This window comes from Eptesicus fuscus, chromosome 5, assembly GCF_027574615.1.
Source record: "Eptesicus fuscus isolate TK198812 chromosome 5, DD_ASM_mEF_20220401, whole genome shotgun sequence".
Taxonomy (NCBI): Eukaryota; Metazoa; Chordata; class Mammalia; order Chiroptera; family Vespertilionidae; genus Eptesicus; species Eptesicus fuscus.
The window spans coordinates 95,807,651-95,825,989 of record NC_072477.1 but is presented as its reverse complement, the minus strand read 5'-3'; the positions used below and the strand labels follow the sequence as shown (position 1 = coordinate 95,825,989).

Genomic DNA, 18,339 nt, shown 5'->3' with positions numbered 1-18,339 from the left:
ATGTGAGAAACATTGGTTGCCTTCTGTACTGACCCACAACCTGAGTGTGTGCCCTAACTGGGAATCAAACCTTTGACCTTTTGGTGTATGGGGTGACACTCCAACCAACTGAGCCACAATGGCCAGAGCTAGAAAGTTTAATTTTGTTACTTTTTTACTTTAACAATGCAGTGGTAAGGGAGGGCCAGTTTCTGTAGTGGTGAGAATCTGGAAGCCAAGGACACTCTACATTTATGTAAGTTTATCTGTGGCAGAGCAATGAATGTGCAGAGTGGTTTATGTCAAAGTTATTTTCCTAAGTTTCTCTTCTGGGCTATAAATTACCTCAAACCACTCTTTACCTTATTGTTATTTTCTTAAAGCATTGTCTGCTGTGGCCAGGGAAAGAAACTAGTTATTGCCAGAGCCTGTCACTGCTGGTTTAAAATTTTTCTCGACCTTCTAAACCTCTTAGAGGTTATTAGCACTGTTTATATGTAAAAGAGCTAGCTTCTGTTTGCTCCACAGCTAAATTTACAGCCATGGGGCTGGTAGCTAAGTTGACATTTGATATACAGCTTTCCTTTTTTTCAGGATACTTTACATTATCAGACCTTTTTAATTATATTTTTCAATTAGTTTATATTAATTATCCTATATGATAAAAGCCTAATATGCTAAGTGTCCAGTCGTCTGGTCTTCCATTCAACCTATCAAAGCGTAATATGCTAATGATATGCTAAGGCCGCTCAACCGCTTGCTGTGACGTGCACTGACCACCAGGGGGCAGTCGACCGGTCAACCAGTCGCTATGACATGCACTGACCACCAGGGGACTGACAGTTGACTGGTCGACCAGTCACTTTGACGTGCAATGACCACCAGGGGGTAGACACTCCGACCGGTAGGTTAGCTTGCTGCTGGGGTCCAGTCAAACGGGACTGAGTGAGATGGGCCGGACACACCCTGGAGCCTTCCTGCAGGCCCTCCCCAGCTGGCCAACCTTCCGCATCCCTTCCTGGCCCCGATCACGCACGGGTGGGGTCCCTCGGCCTGGCCTGCACCCTCTCGCGATCTGGGACCCCTCGGGGGATGTCAGCGAGCCGGTTTCAGCCTGATCCCGCAGGCCAGGCCGAGGGACCTCATTGGTGCATGAATTTGTGCACCGAGCCTCTAGTCTATATATATAAAAGCCTAAGCAACCAAAAGGCTGGTCAACCGGTCGCTATAACACACACTGACCACCAGGGGCAAATGCTCAACTTAGGAGTGGAAGTGCTGCTCAGCTGACTGATGGGCGCTAGACATAGGGCTCACGGCTGGCCGCCGCAGCTCAGAGACTGCAGTGGAGTGGCAGTGAGCCTACTGAGCAGTGGTGGCAGCAGGCATAGTGGGGCCAGGATGAGCAGCAGTGGCAGGCGGCGTTGGACTGCTGGTTTCAGCCCAATCCCTGCAGGCCAGGCTGAGGGACCCCAATGGTTCATGAATCTGTGCACCGGGCCTCTAGTTATTTTATATTAGTTTCAGTTGTACATTATAGTAGTTAGACAATCATAAACTTTATAGTGTTCCACGCTTTTTTCTAGTACCCACCTGGCACCATACATAGTTATTATAATATTATTGATTATATTCCCAGTGCTGTACTTTACATCCCTGTGACAGTTTTGTGACTACCAATTTGTACTTCTTGATCCTTTAACCCTTTTCACACAGTCCCCCAACCCCTGTTTTCTCTGGTGCAAACTTTTCCATAAAAGTGGACCATATGGAAGTACATGAGTAAAATGGGCCTGGCTGTGTTCAGGTTTTATAAAACTTCAATAAAACCTTATATAATAAAACATGGTGAGCTGAGGCAGCAGATTGCCAACTCCTGCTTTGCTTAATCTTAGGTACCTTGAAGCCACAGTCCAAGGATAGTAGAAAGAAGGCAGAAGGAACCATCCTGGAAGTAGAGACTTGTTAGTTTTTTCATTTTGGTTTCCCCCAACAGAAGTTGAGCAGCTATCCAATGGCAGGACTTTCTCTAGGCACTGGGGTTAAACTGGTATTTAAGCAGATGAGGTTCCTTCCTCATGAAATCTTAATTTCCTGCTAGTGTACAGTTTATGTTTATCACCCCTAGCATGAGTCAGAAATGAGTGCTTTGGTTTTATGCATTTTCCTAAAAGAAAATATATAGAAGACACTTTAAAAAGTCCAACCTAAAAGTTGCTTACCTAAAATAAGACACCCCTATAATTCTCTTTAAACCAGTGGTTCTCAACCTTGATTTTATGTTAGAATCATCTGGTAAGGTCTTAAAAACTTCCCTCAGTCCCTAGACTAGACCAATCAAATTAGAATATTTGTAGGTTGGAACCTGTTATCCAGGAAATTTCATTGCACAGCCAGAATTGAGAACCATAGCTTTCAATGAAATAGGTTTTGTGTCTGATAAAAATCTTAAATCCAAAGTGGTAGAACACCTTAGGTGCATTTTTGAGATGAGTCAGCAATTAATTTTATTTAATACTAGAGCCTGGTGCACGAATTTGTGCATGGGTGGGGTCCCTCAGCCTAGCCGGTGATCAGGCTGATCGGGGCCGGCCAGCCGGGGGAAGGGACCGTGGGAGGTTGGCCAGCCTCGGGAGGTTGGTTGTGGGAGCACACTGACCACCAGGGAGCAGCTCCTGCATTGAGCATCTGCCCCCTGGTGGTCAGTGCACGTCATAGCTACCGTCTGGTCTTCTGGTAATCCAGTCATAATGGTCACTTAGGCTTTTATATATATAGACTAGAGGCCCGGTGCATGAAATTCGTGCACGGGGGTGGGAGGTTCCCTTAGTCCAGCCTGCACCCTCTCCAATTAGGGACCCCTTAGGGGATGTCCGACCTCCGGTTTAGGCTTGATCCCTGTGGGACATCTGTCTCGCAATCTGGGACTGCTGGCTCCTAAATGCTCAACTGCCTGCCTGCCTGATCACCCCTAACTGCCTCTGATTGTCCCTAGCCCCTCTGCCTGCCTGTCTGATTGCCCCTAACCCCTCTGCCTGCCTGATCGCCCCCAACTGCTCTCCCCTGCCAGCCTGATCTCGCCCCCAACTGCCACTGTCTGCCTGACCACTCCTAACTGCCCTCCCCTGCCGACCTGATCTCGCCCCCAACAGCCCTCCCCTGCTGGCCTGATTGCCCCTAATGGCCTCTGCCTTGGCCCCCACCACCATGGCTTTGTCTGGAAGGAAGTTGGATGTCTGGAAGATGGCTGGTCAACCCGGTCTAATTAGCATATTACCCTTTTATTAGTATAGATAGAGTATATAGGATAGGATTGCTTAAGTGGGGGGATAAGCCTTTTTCAGCAGGAGGAGATGCTCTTGGCAGACAAAAATACATAATATATATATCTGGACTGATAGCCAGCCATATGCATTATACTGCCAAACTGCTCATTAAAAAATTGAACTGCTTTCTTACACCTTATACCAAACAGCTGTTGCCCTTAAAACCCCTCCTCAGCCCCCACCTTAGGTTCTGCCTTCGCAGTTCACCCAGATTAGGTTCTGATTGGTTGGTTTCTATGCCAGTCAGCCTCAAAAGCTCAGCCTCCTAGGCAGCCATTGGCTCCTCACACTTCACCCAGATTTGGTTCTGATTGGTTGGTTTCTATGCCAGTCAGCCTCAAAAGCTCAGCCTCCTAGGCAGCCATTGGCTCCTCACACTTCACCCAGATTTGATTCTGATTGGTCGGTTTCTATGCCAGTCAGTGTCAAAAGCTCTGCCTCCTAGGCAGCCATTGGCTCCTCACAGTTGACCCAGATTTGATTCTGATTGGTTGGTTTCTATACCAGTCAGCATCAAAAGCTCCGCCTCCTAGGCAGCCATTGGCTCCTTGCACTTCACCCAGATTTGGTTCTGCTGGTCGGTTTCTATGCCAGTCAGCGTCTCTGAGCCTATCAATGGGCCTGATTAGGTAGGCAGGGCTGATCAGCAGCCCCAGTGGAGGCCCGAGAGAAAGAGAGGCGCGGCTGCTGGCTTGGCCCTGAGAGAAAGAGAGAGGCAAAGGCTGATCAACAACTGCACGGAGGCTATGGATCAGACCTTGCTTCTCTCTCCAGGCCTGTCTTCGGGCCTGATCTGCAGTCAGTGCTGGGTCGTGCCACAGCAACCCAGCACTGGCTTCCGGTTGGTGGAGCTTTTGGTCGTTTTGGATGTTATGGACCCTGGGTTTTTATATATTAGGATAATACTTGTCATTAAGAGAACACATTTAAATTTCAAATTTTAAATCAGTTTGTGCATTGATATTTTTAATAATGCTGTTTACTTTCTACTCTTAACTTAGTGTTTTGAATGTCTTTTATTTATACTTTTTTTATTTAATAGTAATTGATTGTCACTTTTAGGATACTGCTGGTCAAGAGAGGTTCAGAACATTAACTCCCAGCTATTATAGAGGTGCACAGGGTGTTATATTAGGTAAGTTTTTATTTTAATATACTATTTTTAAAATGTTGTTATTTATTATAGTAATTTCTGATTTTCCTTATCTGTGAAGATCGATATGTTTTTATTTTTCTCTAGGGCTACTTTTGTGTAACTTGACATTGTGCTAACTTCATTTAATATTGAATATTGAAATGGTTATTGGTGAGGTGCTCCCTGTGTCCCCACCTGTTTGTTGCCCATGGAAGTTGGCTTCTTGGGGTGCTTTTAAAAAAATATATTTTTATTGATTTCAGAAAAGAAGGGAGAGGGAGAGAGAGACAGAAACATCAGTGATGAGAGAGAATCATTGATTGGCTGCCTCCTGCACGCTCAAGCCTGCAACCTGGGCATGTGCCCTTGCCTGGAATCAAACCTGTGACCCTTCAGACCGCAGGCCATTATCCACTGAGCCAAACTGGCTAGGATGGGGGTGCTTCTGGGATAAGGATTTCCTGAGCTCCCCATGGGAGGATGAAGTTTTGTGGAAAGTTTTATTTCTGTGGCATTAAACCCCTGTGTTTCCAAGGTCTCATCTCCCTCTATCTTGCCATGGTAAAAGTCCAATCTTATCTTCAGCAATGCTAGGATTAAAGCCAATACCCAGAATCTCCATTCTATATTTGCAAGTCCAGTCCAGCATCTGGCTAGTTTAGCTTGTGTTCCCAGCTGCAGTCCATTGCATGTGGGGTTCACATGGCTGTGGGCCATGTGGCTTCTAGGGCCACATGACTAGAGAGGGCACACGGGTGAGTGCAAGGAAGCAGGAGCAAAGCCAGAGGCACAAGAAAGAGATAATTATTTGTCTTTGGATTATGTATTCCCAAATTTTTTTGGGCTTGCATTGCCTCCTCCCCTCTGGCCAATTATTTTTGTTCCCAGGTTAGGCCTACAGACAAGCACCTTCCCCACATCACCCTGACGTAGGGAGGGTGCTTGCCTGTATTTTCCCCATGGTGATCTGTGGGGAATGGTAGTTCCCTGGGAAGTGTAAAGTTGCAGCCTTCTGGTGAAGCTGCCCAGATGACCATGCTCATAATGTCTGGCCTTTCCTTTGCTCCTTTCCTATTATTAATATTAGCTAATTGCAATGGGAACAGAACTTTCAAAATTTATTTTCAATCCTTTGTCAAGCAGTTGAAAAATAAAGATCAGACTAATTTATTAGACTTAAAAGTACATGTTAATAAGGAAATAATTGAGGATTAATCCACATATAGTTGGTCTCAGAGTATTACCAGAAACTGATCTTCAGTTAGCGGCATTTTATTAGTCATAAAAAAAAATAGCCCAAAGCCCTTAACACTATTGATTTATAATCACACAAAATTTAAAAACCAAATGTGGATTCTCGTTGTAACTTATTGAAAAGTGTTTGTCCTTTATTTTTTGTGCTTACATTCATTTAATTATTATACTAGAGGCCCAGGGCATGAAATTCGTTCAGGGGGTGGGGATGGTCCCTCAGCCCGGCCTGCACCATCTCCAATCTGGGACCACTGGCTCCTAACCCCTCACCTGCCTGCCTGATCACCCCTAACTGCCTCTACTTGCCAGCCTGGTCACCCCCTAACTGCTCCCATGCCGGCCTGATCGCCCCAACTGCCTCTGCCTCGGCCCCTGCCACCGTGGCTTTATCTAGAAGGAAGTTGGACGTCCGGAAGATGTCCGGTCGACTCGGTCTAATTAGCATATTACCTTTTTATTAGTATAGATATATGCAGATCTGTTTTATATATAATATTTAGTTCTATCAAATAACCATACTAAGGAGTTCTATTGGTAATGTTCCCCAAAGTAGATTCAGGTAAAATAAATTTTTGTGCATTTCTTATACTATCAAAACTTGAGACTTACTGATTTCAGTTTTAAGGCCATACACACAATACAAAATATACACAAATTGGGTTAAAGTGATAAAAGTGGGTTGAAAGAAACCACAGGATTCAGAACAACTAAACTGTATTTTGCTTGCAGTAGAGCCACAAATGTGGGTATCGTGGGTATCACATAGCTCTTTTATTATAGTGTGCGAGGGGCTTTTGAAATCTGTTTACTGCATGACTGATGGGCTAGCAGCTGATGTGTCCTGCTGGAAGCTTTGCCAAGGGCTCTTTCTTCTCCACCTTGCCTTTCTTGGATTCTTATTTCAGTTTATAATTAGCCAGGGTGGCCTTGATTGTATCTTCAGCCAGTATGGTACAGTGCAGTTCTACAGGGAGAAAGCAGAGTTCCTTGATGATATTTGTGTTTTTGATGGTCAAGGCTTCCTTCACTGTCTTCCTTTTCAGCTGTTCAGTGGCCAACGAGCTGGAGGCAGTTGCAGAACCATAGCCAAATGTTTTATAGTTGGCATCCACGATCTTCCCCTTTCCATCCACTTTGAATCTGTAATTTCACTACATCACCACATGCTGGAGCCCCCACAGATCCTCCAACATTTTTAGGTGTCTTGTCAAAAGACTCCACATTTCTGGGATTTTCATAATGATCAACGACATTCCTGTGATAGAGCCAGGCCAGAGCTGACAGATGTTATCCTGGGCTGGGAGGTTTGGAGGCCAGGCTCTGGAGCAGCAGAACCTACACCTCAGATGCTGCTCTGTCTTGCAGGCTTGCTGATAGTTCTTACTGCTCTGTCTTGCAGACTTGCATTAAAAGTGTTTTTAATGCTCCTGGGAAATGGTTTAAAATGAATATTGACCAGTTGTAGGGAGAATTCTTTCATATTGTGACTTGTGAGGCTTTGGTTTTACTTCTATTAATTTGACAGTGAGTCTTATTGTTTTGGTTTTAGCATCTCCTAAGTTTAGAAAATACTGTAAATTAATAAAGCTCTTTACTTACTATAATTCAGAATAATGTGAAAGTGATAACAGAGGAAGACAATCAGGATCCCATGTACTAATTTTACTTGGGTTTTCAAATTCTGGTCTTTGCAAGAAACAAATTAACACAGTCATAGATATTTCAATTCATGTAAAATTTTTTATATTTTGCCACAGATTTGAACCAAAACACTTCATTTTTGTACAGATTTCATTTTCTTATTATTATGAATGGGGGCAGCAGTTGTTTTGCTTAAATTAATTTTCAGTTATCACACAGGATATAACTAATTTCTCTTACAGTGTGTGTTAATAAAATTGAAATGTGTTTGTATTTTTTTCATGTACTTGTTTCTTCTTTTGGATTAGTAGATACTGATTGTTAAGCATAAAAGACTTAAAAAAACAGATTTTTCTATATAGTAATGTTAGTTCCTATTTTCATATAAAAATATGATATCATTGCTCTTATTTTTAAATGCTTATTTAATAAATGACTCTTTTTACTTCAGTTTATGATGTCACACGAAGAGACACCTTTGTTAAGCTGGATAATTGGTTAAATGAATTGGAGACATACTGCACAAGAAATGACATAGTAAACATGCTAGTTGGAAATAAAATTGATAAGGTAAGAAGTTAGACACTTGGCATTTTTCTCTGTGTCTTGGTAGTTTTTTAAACTCTTTGCATCTATTTTTTAGGAAAATCGTGAAGTTGATAGAAACGAAGGCCTGAAATTTGCACGAAAGCATTCCATGTTATTTATAGGTAGGTGTGTGAATATTTATCATTTAATTGTTACTGAGCAATTTAAAAATGGAATTTTTGTTAAATTTTTCTTTATTAATTATAAATGATACTAGAGGCCCGATGCATGAAATTTGTGCAAGTGTAGGCCTTCCTTCTCCCAGCTGCTGGCACTGGCTTCCCTCTGGCACCCAGCACCTGGGCTTCCCTTGCAGCCCCGGCTTCATCTGGAAGGTTGTCCAGAAGGACGTCCAGTCTAATTAGCATATTACGCTTTTATTATTATAGATAGATGTATTTAGTTCATAGTTGTCTCATGCTATAAAATCTAACTATAGAATCAGATTCTTTATTTTTCCTTCTATAATAAAAAATAGGATCTCATTATATGAAGTCACACAGAACACAGTCAGATAATTCCTCTCAGGATGTAATGCCATTCAGTAAAGCCATGCTCCCAGTGCTAAAGTTGTACCTTGCTGGTTCATGTGCTGGCAACAGTGGCACCACCTGGGAGCTTGCTAGAAATGCTTCATCTCAAGCTATAACCAGATTTTCTGCATTAGAATCTGCAGTTTAATAAAATCTTCATGTGATTTGCATGCACATTAATATTTCAGAAGCATGGTAGAGCAGGGTTTGGCAAACTACAATAGGGGCCAAATTTGGCCCCATCATTTGTACTGGAATACAGCCACCCTCAGGTTCCTATATATTGTCTATGGCTGCTTTTGGATTCTTGGCAGAGTTCAGTTACAATAGAAACCATATGGTCTACAAAGCCTAAAATATTTACTATCTGGCCCTTTACAAAAAAAGTTTGCTGACCCCCTCATCTAGAAAAGTGGACCGCCTATATCAGAAGCACCTGCAGAGCTTTTCAAAATTCTAGGCCCCTGTGCCTTATCATGGGTTTGAAAGAAGGCCTAGAAGACAATATATAAAAAAACACCCTAGTTGATTCTAATGTAAAGTCAGCTTTAGGAATTACTAATTTAGTCCATAGTGTTAGAATTGACTAGGAATCAATAAATTAATATGGGAGCACATCATATATAGGTAGAAGCAGGGTGCTGTAAGTGGAAGGTATAGGGAGTTTTAGAAAGGAACTGAGTACTCCCTCTACTGCTTACTTGCTGGGTGTCCTTCATTTCAACATTTATTCGTTTATTTAATAAATATTGATTGGCCACTGAGGATATAATAGTGAATAGAATGAACTCCCTGTTTTCATGGAGCTTATGTTTTAGTATAGGAAACAGTTAAATAAGTAAATAATCACCTGAAAGAAATAAAACATTGTAAGGAAAGAGAGGATGACCGGTGTGGGAACTGATTAGGCAGAGTTCTGTAAAGCAATGACATTACATTTAAGCAAGAATCACTCATATGAAGACCCAGAGGGAGAGCATTTCAGGCTGAGAGAATAGCAGATATTTCCTGAGGTAGGTAGAAACCAGTTTAGTGTATTTAAGAAACAGGAAGAAAGCTCTGGTTGGAGCAGTGTGTGTTGGGGAAAGGTTGGTGATAATGGGAGCTGGGATTTAAAAAGGACATGTTGGACCTAACTGGATATGGTAAAGAAATAGATTTTAATTCTAAGTGTGGTGGAAAGCAAGGGAATAGTGCTGTGATCTGATACTCTTTTTAAAAAGGACCCATTTGTGTAGAAAATGGACCATAAAAGCAGAATCAAGAGGCTAGTTATTCTCTTACAATACAGTAGCCCAGATGAATAAAGCTGGTGGCTTTGACTGCAGCTTTTGGCAGGTGGTGGAAAGTTAGCTAATCTGGGAGATGCGTTAATGGTAAAGCTGACAGGCACTGAGACTTTGAGGAAATTCACTAATATTAAACCTGTTGGGGGGAAATTATTGATTTGGGTCTTTACATATTGTAGGCTGATCTATATACCATAATAATTTCCCATAAAAACATAGGCGTATGGTCAGAAGGAATATACTATGACATTTTCCCTTGAATTTCAGAGGCAAGTGCAAAAACCTGTGATGGTGTACAGTGTGCCTTTGAGGAACTTGTTGAAAAGATCATTCAGACGCCTGGACTGTGGGAAAGTGAGAACCAGAATAAAGGAGTCAAACTGTCCCACAGGGAAGAAGGCCATGGAGGAGCCTGTGGAGGTTATTGTTCTGTGTTATAGACTCTGGGAAATGCCATATTTGATCAGATAGTGACATCTTTCTGTATATAAACTCTTTAACTGCTATTTTAGGGACCTTGCAGTTTGCACATATTTGTTTTGTATCATGGCATAAGTATTTACAAGAAATCTCACTCATTGGCTTTCCCAGGTAAAATGTTATGGTAAGCATGCACAGTTTGCAGCCTACAGTTTTTTATGTAACATAAAATTGGTGTACCTTTATAAGTACACTTGATTTTATGATTTACATTTATCATGTGATTTTTAAAAATCCACCTATCTAATATATGTGAGAACAAGGTCTACTTTTGGTCTTCTTTTTGCTTAAACACTCCTATCAATTACTGAATTAATTGGTATGTAGAACTCCTAGAACTGCCGAGAGATTACAGGTATCCAACCTGGTGAGTTTCTTCAAGAATAACAAAGAGCATGATTCCACAGCTTTCCCTAGGATGTTTGCTGACAGATTCTCTTTTGGTACTAAGCAAAATTCTCTTTATAGGATGCAATCCAGGCCAATTTATAATTAAATCTCTGTTCTGATGATGCTTCTAAAATAGCATTGATATGTTAAAGAAGTTTGATCTTACTTTTTAATTTAATGAGTAGCTGAGTTGCTTAACTAGAGTTTTAATTCTGTGATACGTACATTGGATTCAAGACCCTTAGTGCAGCATTTTCAGTGGGTGTTTGGCAGAATGGCAATAAGGTTTTCCCCATTTTGGTTTCGGAAAGATACGAATAGTGTGTTTATGTGACTCATGTTAGTACTTACACTTTGAAACCAACACTTTTTTCTATAAATGTTGGTAGTGTTTGTCCAGGTACCTCCATTTTAGCTGTGTAATGTTTATGAATAGCTGTATCTAATGACTTCCATAAATGGCTTGTTGATATTCAAAAACCTATGTCTGTATTTTGAGGGTTGGGATAAAAAAAACACTAAATGACAATTTGAGAAAGACATATTGCTTCCAGATTTTGATGTGTGTGGGAAAATAGTGTTGCAATGAAAATCTTGGTAATTTATTGTAACAAGTCAATATTTTATTAAAACCAACTTGTACAGACTAATAAATCTTTCCCACGATATTCAGTTTTTTAACCTCTAGCTATTGTACATTGTATGTTTTCTTTTACTCATGTTACTTAATTCACATTGACCTCTGCTATTTAAGCCCCCAAATACGTAATTTGTCTTTTCAGATAAGTCAGTCACTCTAATATCCTTCACAGTACAATTCTGATATTAATTTCTGGGCATTTTGTTCTCTGTATGCAGTTGAAAGGATAAACATTTTTGTGGGTCATCTTTGCAATATATGTGATATTAGATTTAATTGAAGTTGGGTTCTTTCTGAAATGTCCACCTCCACATAAAACCTTATATTCTACTTTATTCACACTTGTTAGACCTCATTACATGTGATTAAAAGTTGTGTACAGTATATATGTTTTTACCAAGTATAAAACATTTACTACTTTAATTTGGAAAAAGGTAGCCAACACATGTACTTAGGATTTGTTTGTTACGTTAAAACTGTAGATTTGTATATTCATGTAGTATCTGTATTGATAAGGCATTTCTGTTTATTGCTTTTTGCTCCTTTGGGCTATATAATAATCTTTCTGTACATTGTATTATTGCCTTGAATTGGTCAGAATTTGGATACATGAGTCACTTAACTTTTAAAAACTAATTTTGTTTGATTTATATTGTAACCTTTTATAGTTTTTGAATAAATATAGCCTGCTTTCCCTAGATGTATTTGTTCAGGAAGTATTATCCATTTACCTATTTTTCTCAACAGCTGAAGAACCTCTGAATATAGTGTTATTCAAGTTCTATGGTAGTCTGTAGCTTTCCCTTTACTATTTTGTTGCAAGCTTATTATTTCATAGTGGAGGTTTTCTAAGTGGAGTAGTTGTAATATCTAAAATTAGCCACTGAAAGGAATTGGTTAATTTTTATTTTCCAAGCATTTGAAGTATTAAAGTGCTTTATGCAGATGTTGCAAATTAGAACAATTAGGATATAGTGTTTGAGTTCTTGGAATACAGAAATAGACCTAAACAAACATATACTCAATTACTCCTAATATGGAGTAATAGCATTTGTTGAAAGTTTCCTTTGTGTGAGGTGCTGTTCTAAGTGCTGAATTATCTCATGAAACCTCACAGCAACCTTAAGAGATTGGTTGGTACTCCATTTTAAAGATGAGGATAATGAGCTCTAGCTGGCTTGGCTCAGTGGATAGAGCGTCAGCCTGCGGACTGAAGAGTCCCAGATTCGATTCTGCCCAAGGGCGCATGCCTCGGTTGTGGGCTCAATCCCCAGTCAGGGGCGTGCAGGAGGCAGCCGATCAATGATTCTCTCTAATCATTGATGTTTCTCTATCTCTCCTTTTCTCTTCCTCTCTGAAATCAATAAAAAAAAAAAAATGAGGATAATGAAACTACAGATATGTTAGGTAACTTCCCAAAGATCACATAGCTAATCAGTGATGGAGTTGAATTCTAGTTAAGGCATCTTCACTGTTGAATCCATGTTCTTGACCACTGCTCCCTTTGCTGTGACTAGTTTCAGCAGGGTTGAAAGAGTTTTCCTATTTCTTATTTTTCTTTTTTATGTATAATAGAAATATTTCAGATTTTTGGGTTATAGAATAAATCCCATTGATGTAATCCAGCCATGTACAAGTCATTTAACCAAAAAGTTAAGGTAGTGGAGTAGGTTGTCTCAGTTATTTTATCTTCTCAGAGTGGAATAAAAATCTCTGACTTAGAATAGTACAATATCAGGGGACTTGTGGCACCTTAACTTCCTATTTGTAACTGGATTTGAGAAAATCCAGGAACAGTCTTGTTCAAAATCTAATTCTGTGGGGGCGAGGGGAGGTATTTTCACTTCAAGTAATTAATTGTCATCTAAATTCACACTTGGTGTTGATTTTCTAATTGAGTGTACTGGAATTGGACTTCATTTTGATTCATTGTAGTTTGCATACTTAAATATACTTGATTCTGTACAAAGTGTGGGATTGGCCCCATAGCTTATAAGAGCATCCTTCTTATGCCACTACTTATTTATTCTACCTCTGGGAAGGCACAGACCTACCTCATAGCTGTAATATTTTTAAATACAGTTTAGTATATATTGTTTTCTGATTTTCAAGTGAACTGGAACAATCCTGTAGGTACTCTAGACTGTAAGTCTTCTCAGTATTCAAGCATTATGCTTCTATGTATTGAGGTCTATTTCAACAATCATACTTAGGGAATTTCTTGTTCCTCGTGTATTTTCCCAAGTTGGTATGGGGTAAAAGCACTTAATCAGTTTTCAGAAGACATTTTACTAGTTCTGACCCCAGCTGTGCCAAGATTAGTCAACTATAGGCTTCATTCTGGGTTTTGTCTAGGAATATTGAAAGAAGATAATAGAAAGAAATAGATAGACCAAGTCAAGACTTGGAGCTTAAAGAATATAGATTTACCCAGGAAATCTGATCTTTATTTTTTCCAACATGAAAACATCTATCAGATTGGAACGGGGAAAAAGGTAGTCAACTTCTGTTACGTTATGGGACCCTGAATTTTACTATTTGTTGTTAGCTTTTTGTTTCATATTTAGAAACCAGTAATGTTTCTAATTGTGGTGTGAAATTTGCTTACGAGCCTTTTAGTTAAAACAGCTTTGTACATAAGCACCTTTCCTATAGCAGTGTGAGCTCCGATTTTCAGTCCTGCCCCTTCACCATCTCTCTCTCACACACAAACAATATTTCTTTTTTTATCAATCTGATAAGCAACAAATTATATAATTTTACTTATATTTCTTTGATAACTAGACTGAATACTTTTAATATTTTATTGCATAAATTCCTTGTTTGTGTATGTTGTGGTTGCCCATCCAGCATCCACTTCCTTCTCTCACAATACCACTCACTTTTTCTTTGTATAATTACCGCCTCTTCTCCCACTCCCCCCATTACTGAGCATGTGGTTTGGATGGCACTGCCATGCTTTCAGCTCTAGAGTTAACCCAGTTAATTTTAAACAGTGCCATGCTGCCTCCTCTCCCCGCCTCCACCCCCTCTCTCCCCGCCCCCCCAACACACACTCAAAGTAAATGGTTCAGGGATAGATAGGCACCTTACCTGGATCAGGCTACTTATTAAACGATGTTTGCTGAGGCTTTCTCAGGAACTGCTGATGAAGACACCTTCTTGGAGATAGTGTGGTATGAGGATTCACGTCTGACCTTGCTGCAGATAATTTTTTTTAACATAAAGGAGCCAGCCTGAGGGCAGTACCAAGAAAAGAAGAGGGATTATAACTTGGAACCCTGAAGCAATTTGGAACCTCCATCAAATTGGAACAGAAGTCAGATTATTTCTGCACTTTTCACTTATGAGAGCCAATAAATTCCTTTTTTGTTGAAGCCAGTTTGAGTTGGATTTTCTTTTTTTCTTACAACCAAATGTATGCTGTGAAAGTGCATATGTAGGGTCTCTTTATCCATCAGGCTTAATGGGTTGATGAAAGCCAATATTATTAAGTAACTTAATATTTTAGTGAGGTTATCTTCATATATTTGTGGATATATACATATAAGTGAGTCAACTTCATACATGTGATTTTAAGGACTTGTTGTTTTATAGTGTCTCATGATTTTTTATTTAGTTTTCTCTGTCATGGGAAATGCACTCTTCCCCTTCCTCCCTGAGGTCATTAGTGTTACAGCCTGGCATGTGTACCCTTTTTGCATTTCTCCATGCCTCTATAATCATATGCAAATATCCTAATATATAAAAACCCAGTGTCCGTAATGACCGACTGAAGGCTGGACCGAACACCGGAAGTAAGTCCTGCAATCAGTGATGGGTTGCCGTGGTGACCCAGCACTGACTGTCGCCAGTGCAGGTGCAGTGACCCAGCACTGACTGCTGAGGTGGCTGCAGATCAGGCCCAGAGAGAGGCCCGGAGAGAGAGGCAGGGTCTGATCTGCAGCCTCCATGGCAGCTGTTGATCAGCCATTGCCTCTCTCCAGGCTTCGCCAGCAGCTGTGCCTCTGTTTCTCTCAGGGCCTCCATGGGGGCTGCTGATCAGCCCCGCCTCTCTGATTAGGCCCAGAGATAGGCCTGGAGACGCTGATGGCATAGAAACCGACCAATCAGAACCAAATCTTGGGTGAAGTGTGAGGAGCCAACGGCTGCCTAGGAGGCAGAGCTTTTGACGCTGACTGGCATAGAAACCGACCAATCAGAACCAGATTGGCCGGCAGGGGAGGGCAGTTGGGGGTGATATCAGGCCTGCAGGGGAGAGCAATTGGTGGCGAGATCAGGCCGGCAGGGGAGAGCAGTTAGGGGTGATCAGGCAGGCAGAGGCAGTTAGGGGCGATCATGCTGGCAGAGGAGAGCAGTTGGGGGCGAGATCAGGCCAGCAGGGGAGGGCAGTTGGGGGCGAGATCAGGCCAGCAGGGGAGGGCAGTTGGGGGCGAGATCAGGCCAGCAGGGAGGGCAGTTGGGGGCGAGATCAGGCCAGCAGGGGAGGGCAGTTGGGGGCAAGATCAGGCCAGCAGGGGAGGGCAGTTGGGGGCGAGATCAGGCCAGCAGGGGAGGGCCATTGGAGGTGAGATCAGGCCAGCAGGGGAGGGCAGTTGGGGGCAAGATCAGACCGGCAGGGGAGGGCAGTTGGCAAGATCAGGCCAGCAGGGGAGGGCCATTGAGGATGAGATAAGGCCGTCAGGGGAGGGCAGTTGGGGGCAACCAGGCCGGCAGGGGAGGGTAGTTGGGGATGAGATCAGGCTGAGATAGGAGGGCCATTGGGGGCGAGATCAGGCCAGCAGGGGCGGGCAGTTAGGGGTGATCAGGCAGGCAGAGGCAGTTGAGGGCAAGATCAGGCCAGCAGGGGAGAGCAGTTGGGGTTGAGATCAGGCTGGCAGGGGAGGGTAGTTAGGGGCAATCAGGCAGAGGCAGTTAGGGGCGATCAGGCAGGCAGGCAGGCAGAGAGGTTAGGGGCGATCAGGCAAGCAGGCAGAGGGGTTAGGGACAATCAGGCAGGCAGGCAGGTGAGTGGTTAGGAGCCAGCGGTCCCAGATTGCGAGAGGGATGTCTGACTGCTGGTTTAGAGATCGGGCCTAAATTGGCAGTCGGACATCCTCCAAGGGATCCCCGATTGGAGAGGGTGCAAGCTGGCTGAGCTAACCCACCCTTCGTGCACGAATTTCATGCATCGGGACACTAGTCTATATAATAAAAGCCTAAGCGACTGTTATGGTGGAACGACCAGAACGATTGGTTGTTATGATGGGCACTGACCATTACAGGGCAGACTCTCAATGTAGGAGCTGCACCCTGGTGGTCAGTGTGCTCTCACAGAGGGAGTGTCGCTCTGCCAGAAGCCGGGCTCATGGCTGGCAAGCACAGCGGTGGTGGTGGGAGCCTCTCCTGCTTCAGCGGTAGCACTAAGGAGCAGTGAGCCGAGTGGTAAGGAGCAGCAAGTAGGCAGGCTGACATCCCCCGAGGGGTCCCAGACTGCGAGAGTGCACAGGTTGGGCTGACAGACCCTCTGCCCCTAGTGCACAAATTTTGTGCACCAGGCCTCTAGTGTATATATATTATTTTACTCCTGTTCTTTTAATGGGATCATCTGTATATTCATCTCTGCATGTTGCTGTTCTTATCTAATAATAGATTTGTTAAACTATATTTTTTATTGTTGGTAGCCTTATTTATTGTTTATCTCTGACTGGCTCCAGTCTCCCCAGTGACCAGAAAGCCCTGCCCATTTCCTAGCTGGATGCTATGTGGGCTACTCTTCTTGCCTCTGGTACTCCAGGCTGTGGAGCCCAGCCTGGGTTCTGGGCCTTGATCATCTGAGGGAAAAGACCTTCTGGTAGCCAAGAGATCCATCTTCATTCTTGGCCTGCCACCCATGGAAGCTGGGTCAGCTTCTCTCGACCTCACCCTTCCTACCAATCTCCAGGTGTTTGCCTTCCATCCTTGATATAAGTTTCCTTCTCAGCTGGACTTCAGTTGGTAATTCTGGGTGAATGTTCCCTAATTTAGTTGTATTTCCAGTCTGACCTTAGTTATGGAGGCCAAGAAGTCCCATGATCCGCCATCTGCAAGCTGGAGAACCAGGAAAACGGGTGGTGTAGTTTAGCCCAAGTCCAAAAGCTTGATAATGGAAGTGATGGTGTAAGTCCTGGTCTGAGTCCAATGCCAGGAGCACTGAATGTCCTAGGGCAGAAGAAGATAAATGTCAGTTCATTTGCTCTTTCTCCGCCTTTCTGTCCCTGTGTTCACAAATTAATCTATGAGATTTTATAGTTCTTTGAGGAAAGAAAATGGAAATTCCAAGGAAAAGATTTCATAGGAAGGGAGAGGGAGAGCGATAGAAATGCCAACGATGAGAGAGAATCCTTGATTGGGTGCCTCCTGCATGCCTCCTAATGGGATTGAGCCCACAATCTGGCCATGTGCCCTGATCGGGAATTGAACTGTGACCTTCTGGTTCATAGGTCAATGCTCAACCACTGAGCCACGCTGGCCAAGCCTATAAAGCACTTTTTATGAGACACAAGAATGAGAATGGCAGTGGTAGGGGGATGTCCTGGTGAATAAATTCTTTTTTCCTATGTGGTTTAATTATCTGTTTGACATAAATTCATTTGTTCCTGCTTGTATTCAATTTTAGGATTTTTAAAATCCCTTTTAATTTATTTAATCTCTTAAATAAAAGTTAATACCATATTAAAAGCTAAATCAGAGAAGTCATGTTCCTATACCTATCGATTCCATCCTGATCTCACGCCCTCCCTGTCTTCTTCTTTTTTTTTAATATGTTTTTATTGATATCAGAGAGAAAGGGAGAGGGAGAGAGATGTGCCCTGACCGGGAATCGAACCATGACCTCTTGGTTCATACGCCGATGCTCAACCACTGAGCCATGCCAGCCGGGCGCTCTCCCCTTCACTTTTCTTTTTGCAAAATTCATGCAATATTCTTTTTTCCATTTCTTACACAAAATGTAGTGTACTATATACATTCTTTGGGATCTTCTTCTTCTTCTTCTTCTTTTTTTTTTTTTAGCTTAATGTGACCTGAAAAAGCTCTTTCTACATCTTTAGTTCATTGAGCTATC

The 18,339-nt window shown here is 42.3% G+C and overlaps 1 protein-coding gene across 2 annotated transcripts in view; it reads left to right on the top strand.

Annotated features, from left to right (window-relative positions):
* RAB18 (RAB18, member RAS oncogene family) overlaps positions 1–11,955 on the top strand; it is a 41,516-nt gene extending 29,561 nt beyond the window's left edge. The window contains exons 4-7 of one of the 2 annotated variants that reach the window (XM_008150410.3): positions 4,368–4,440; positions 7,787–7,905; positions 7,979–8,045; positions 10,013–11,955. In XM_008150410.3, the coding sequence (XP_008148632.1) occupies positions 4,368–4,440; positions 7,787–7,905; positions 7,979–8,045; positions 10,013–10,185 (432 nt within the window). In that variant the 3' untranslated portion in view covers positions 10,186–11,955. The remainder of the gene's footprint in view (positions 1–4,367; positions 4,441–7,786; positions 7,906–7,978; positions 8,046–10,012) is intronic. The other variant, XM_008150411.3, reaches the window with a different exon arrangement.
* Positions 11,956–18,339: the final 6,384 nt, after the last annotated feature.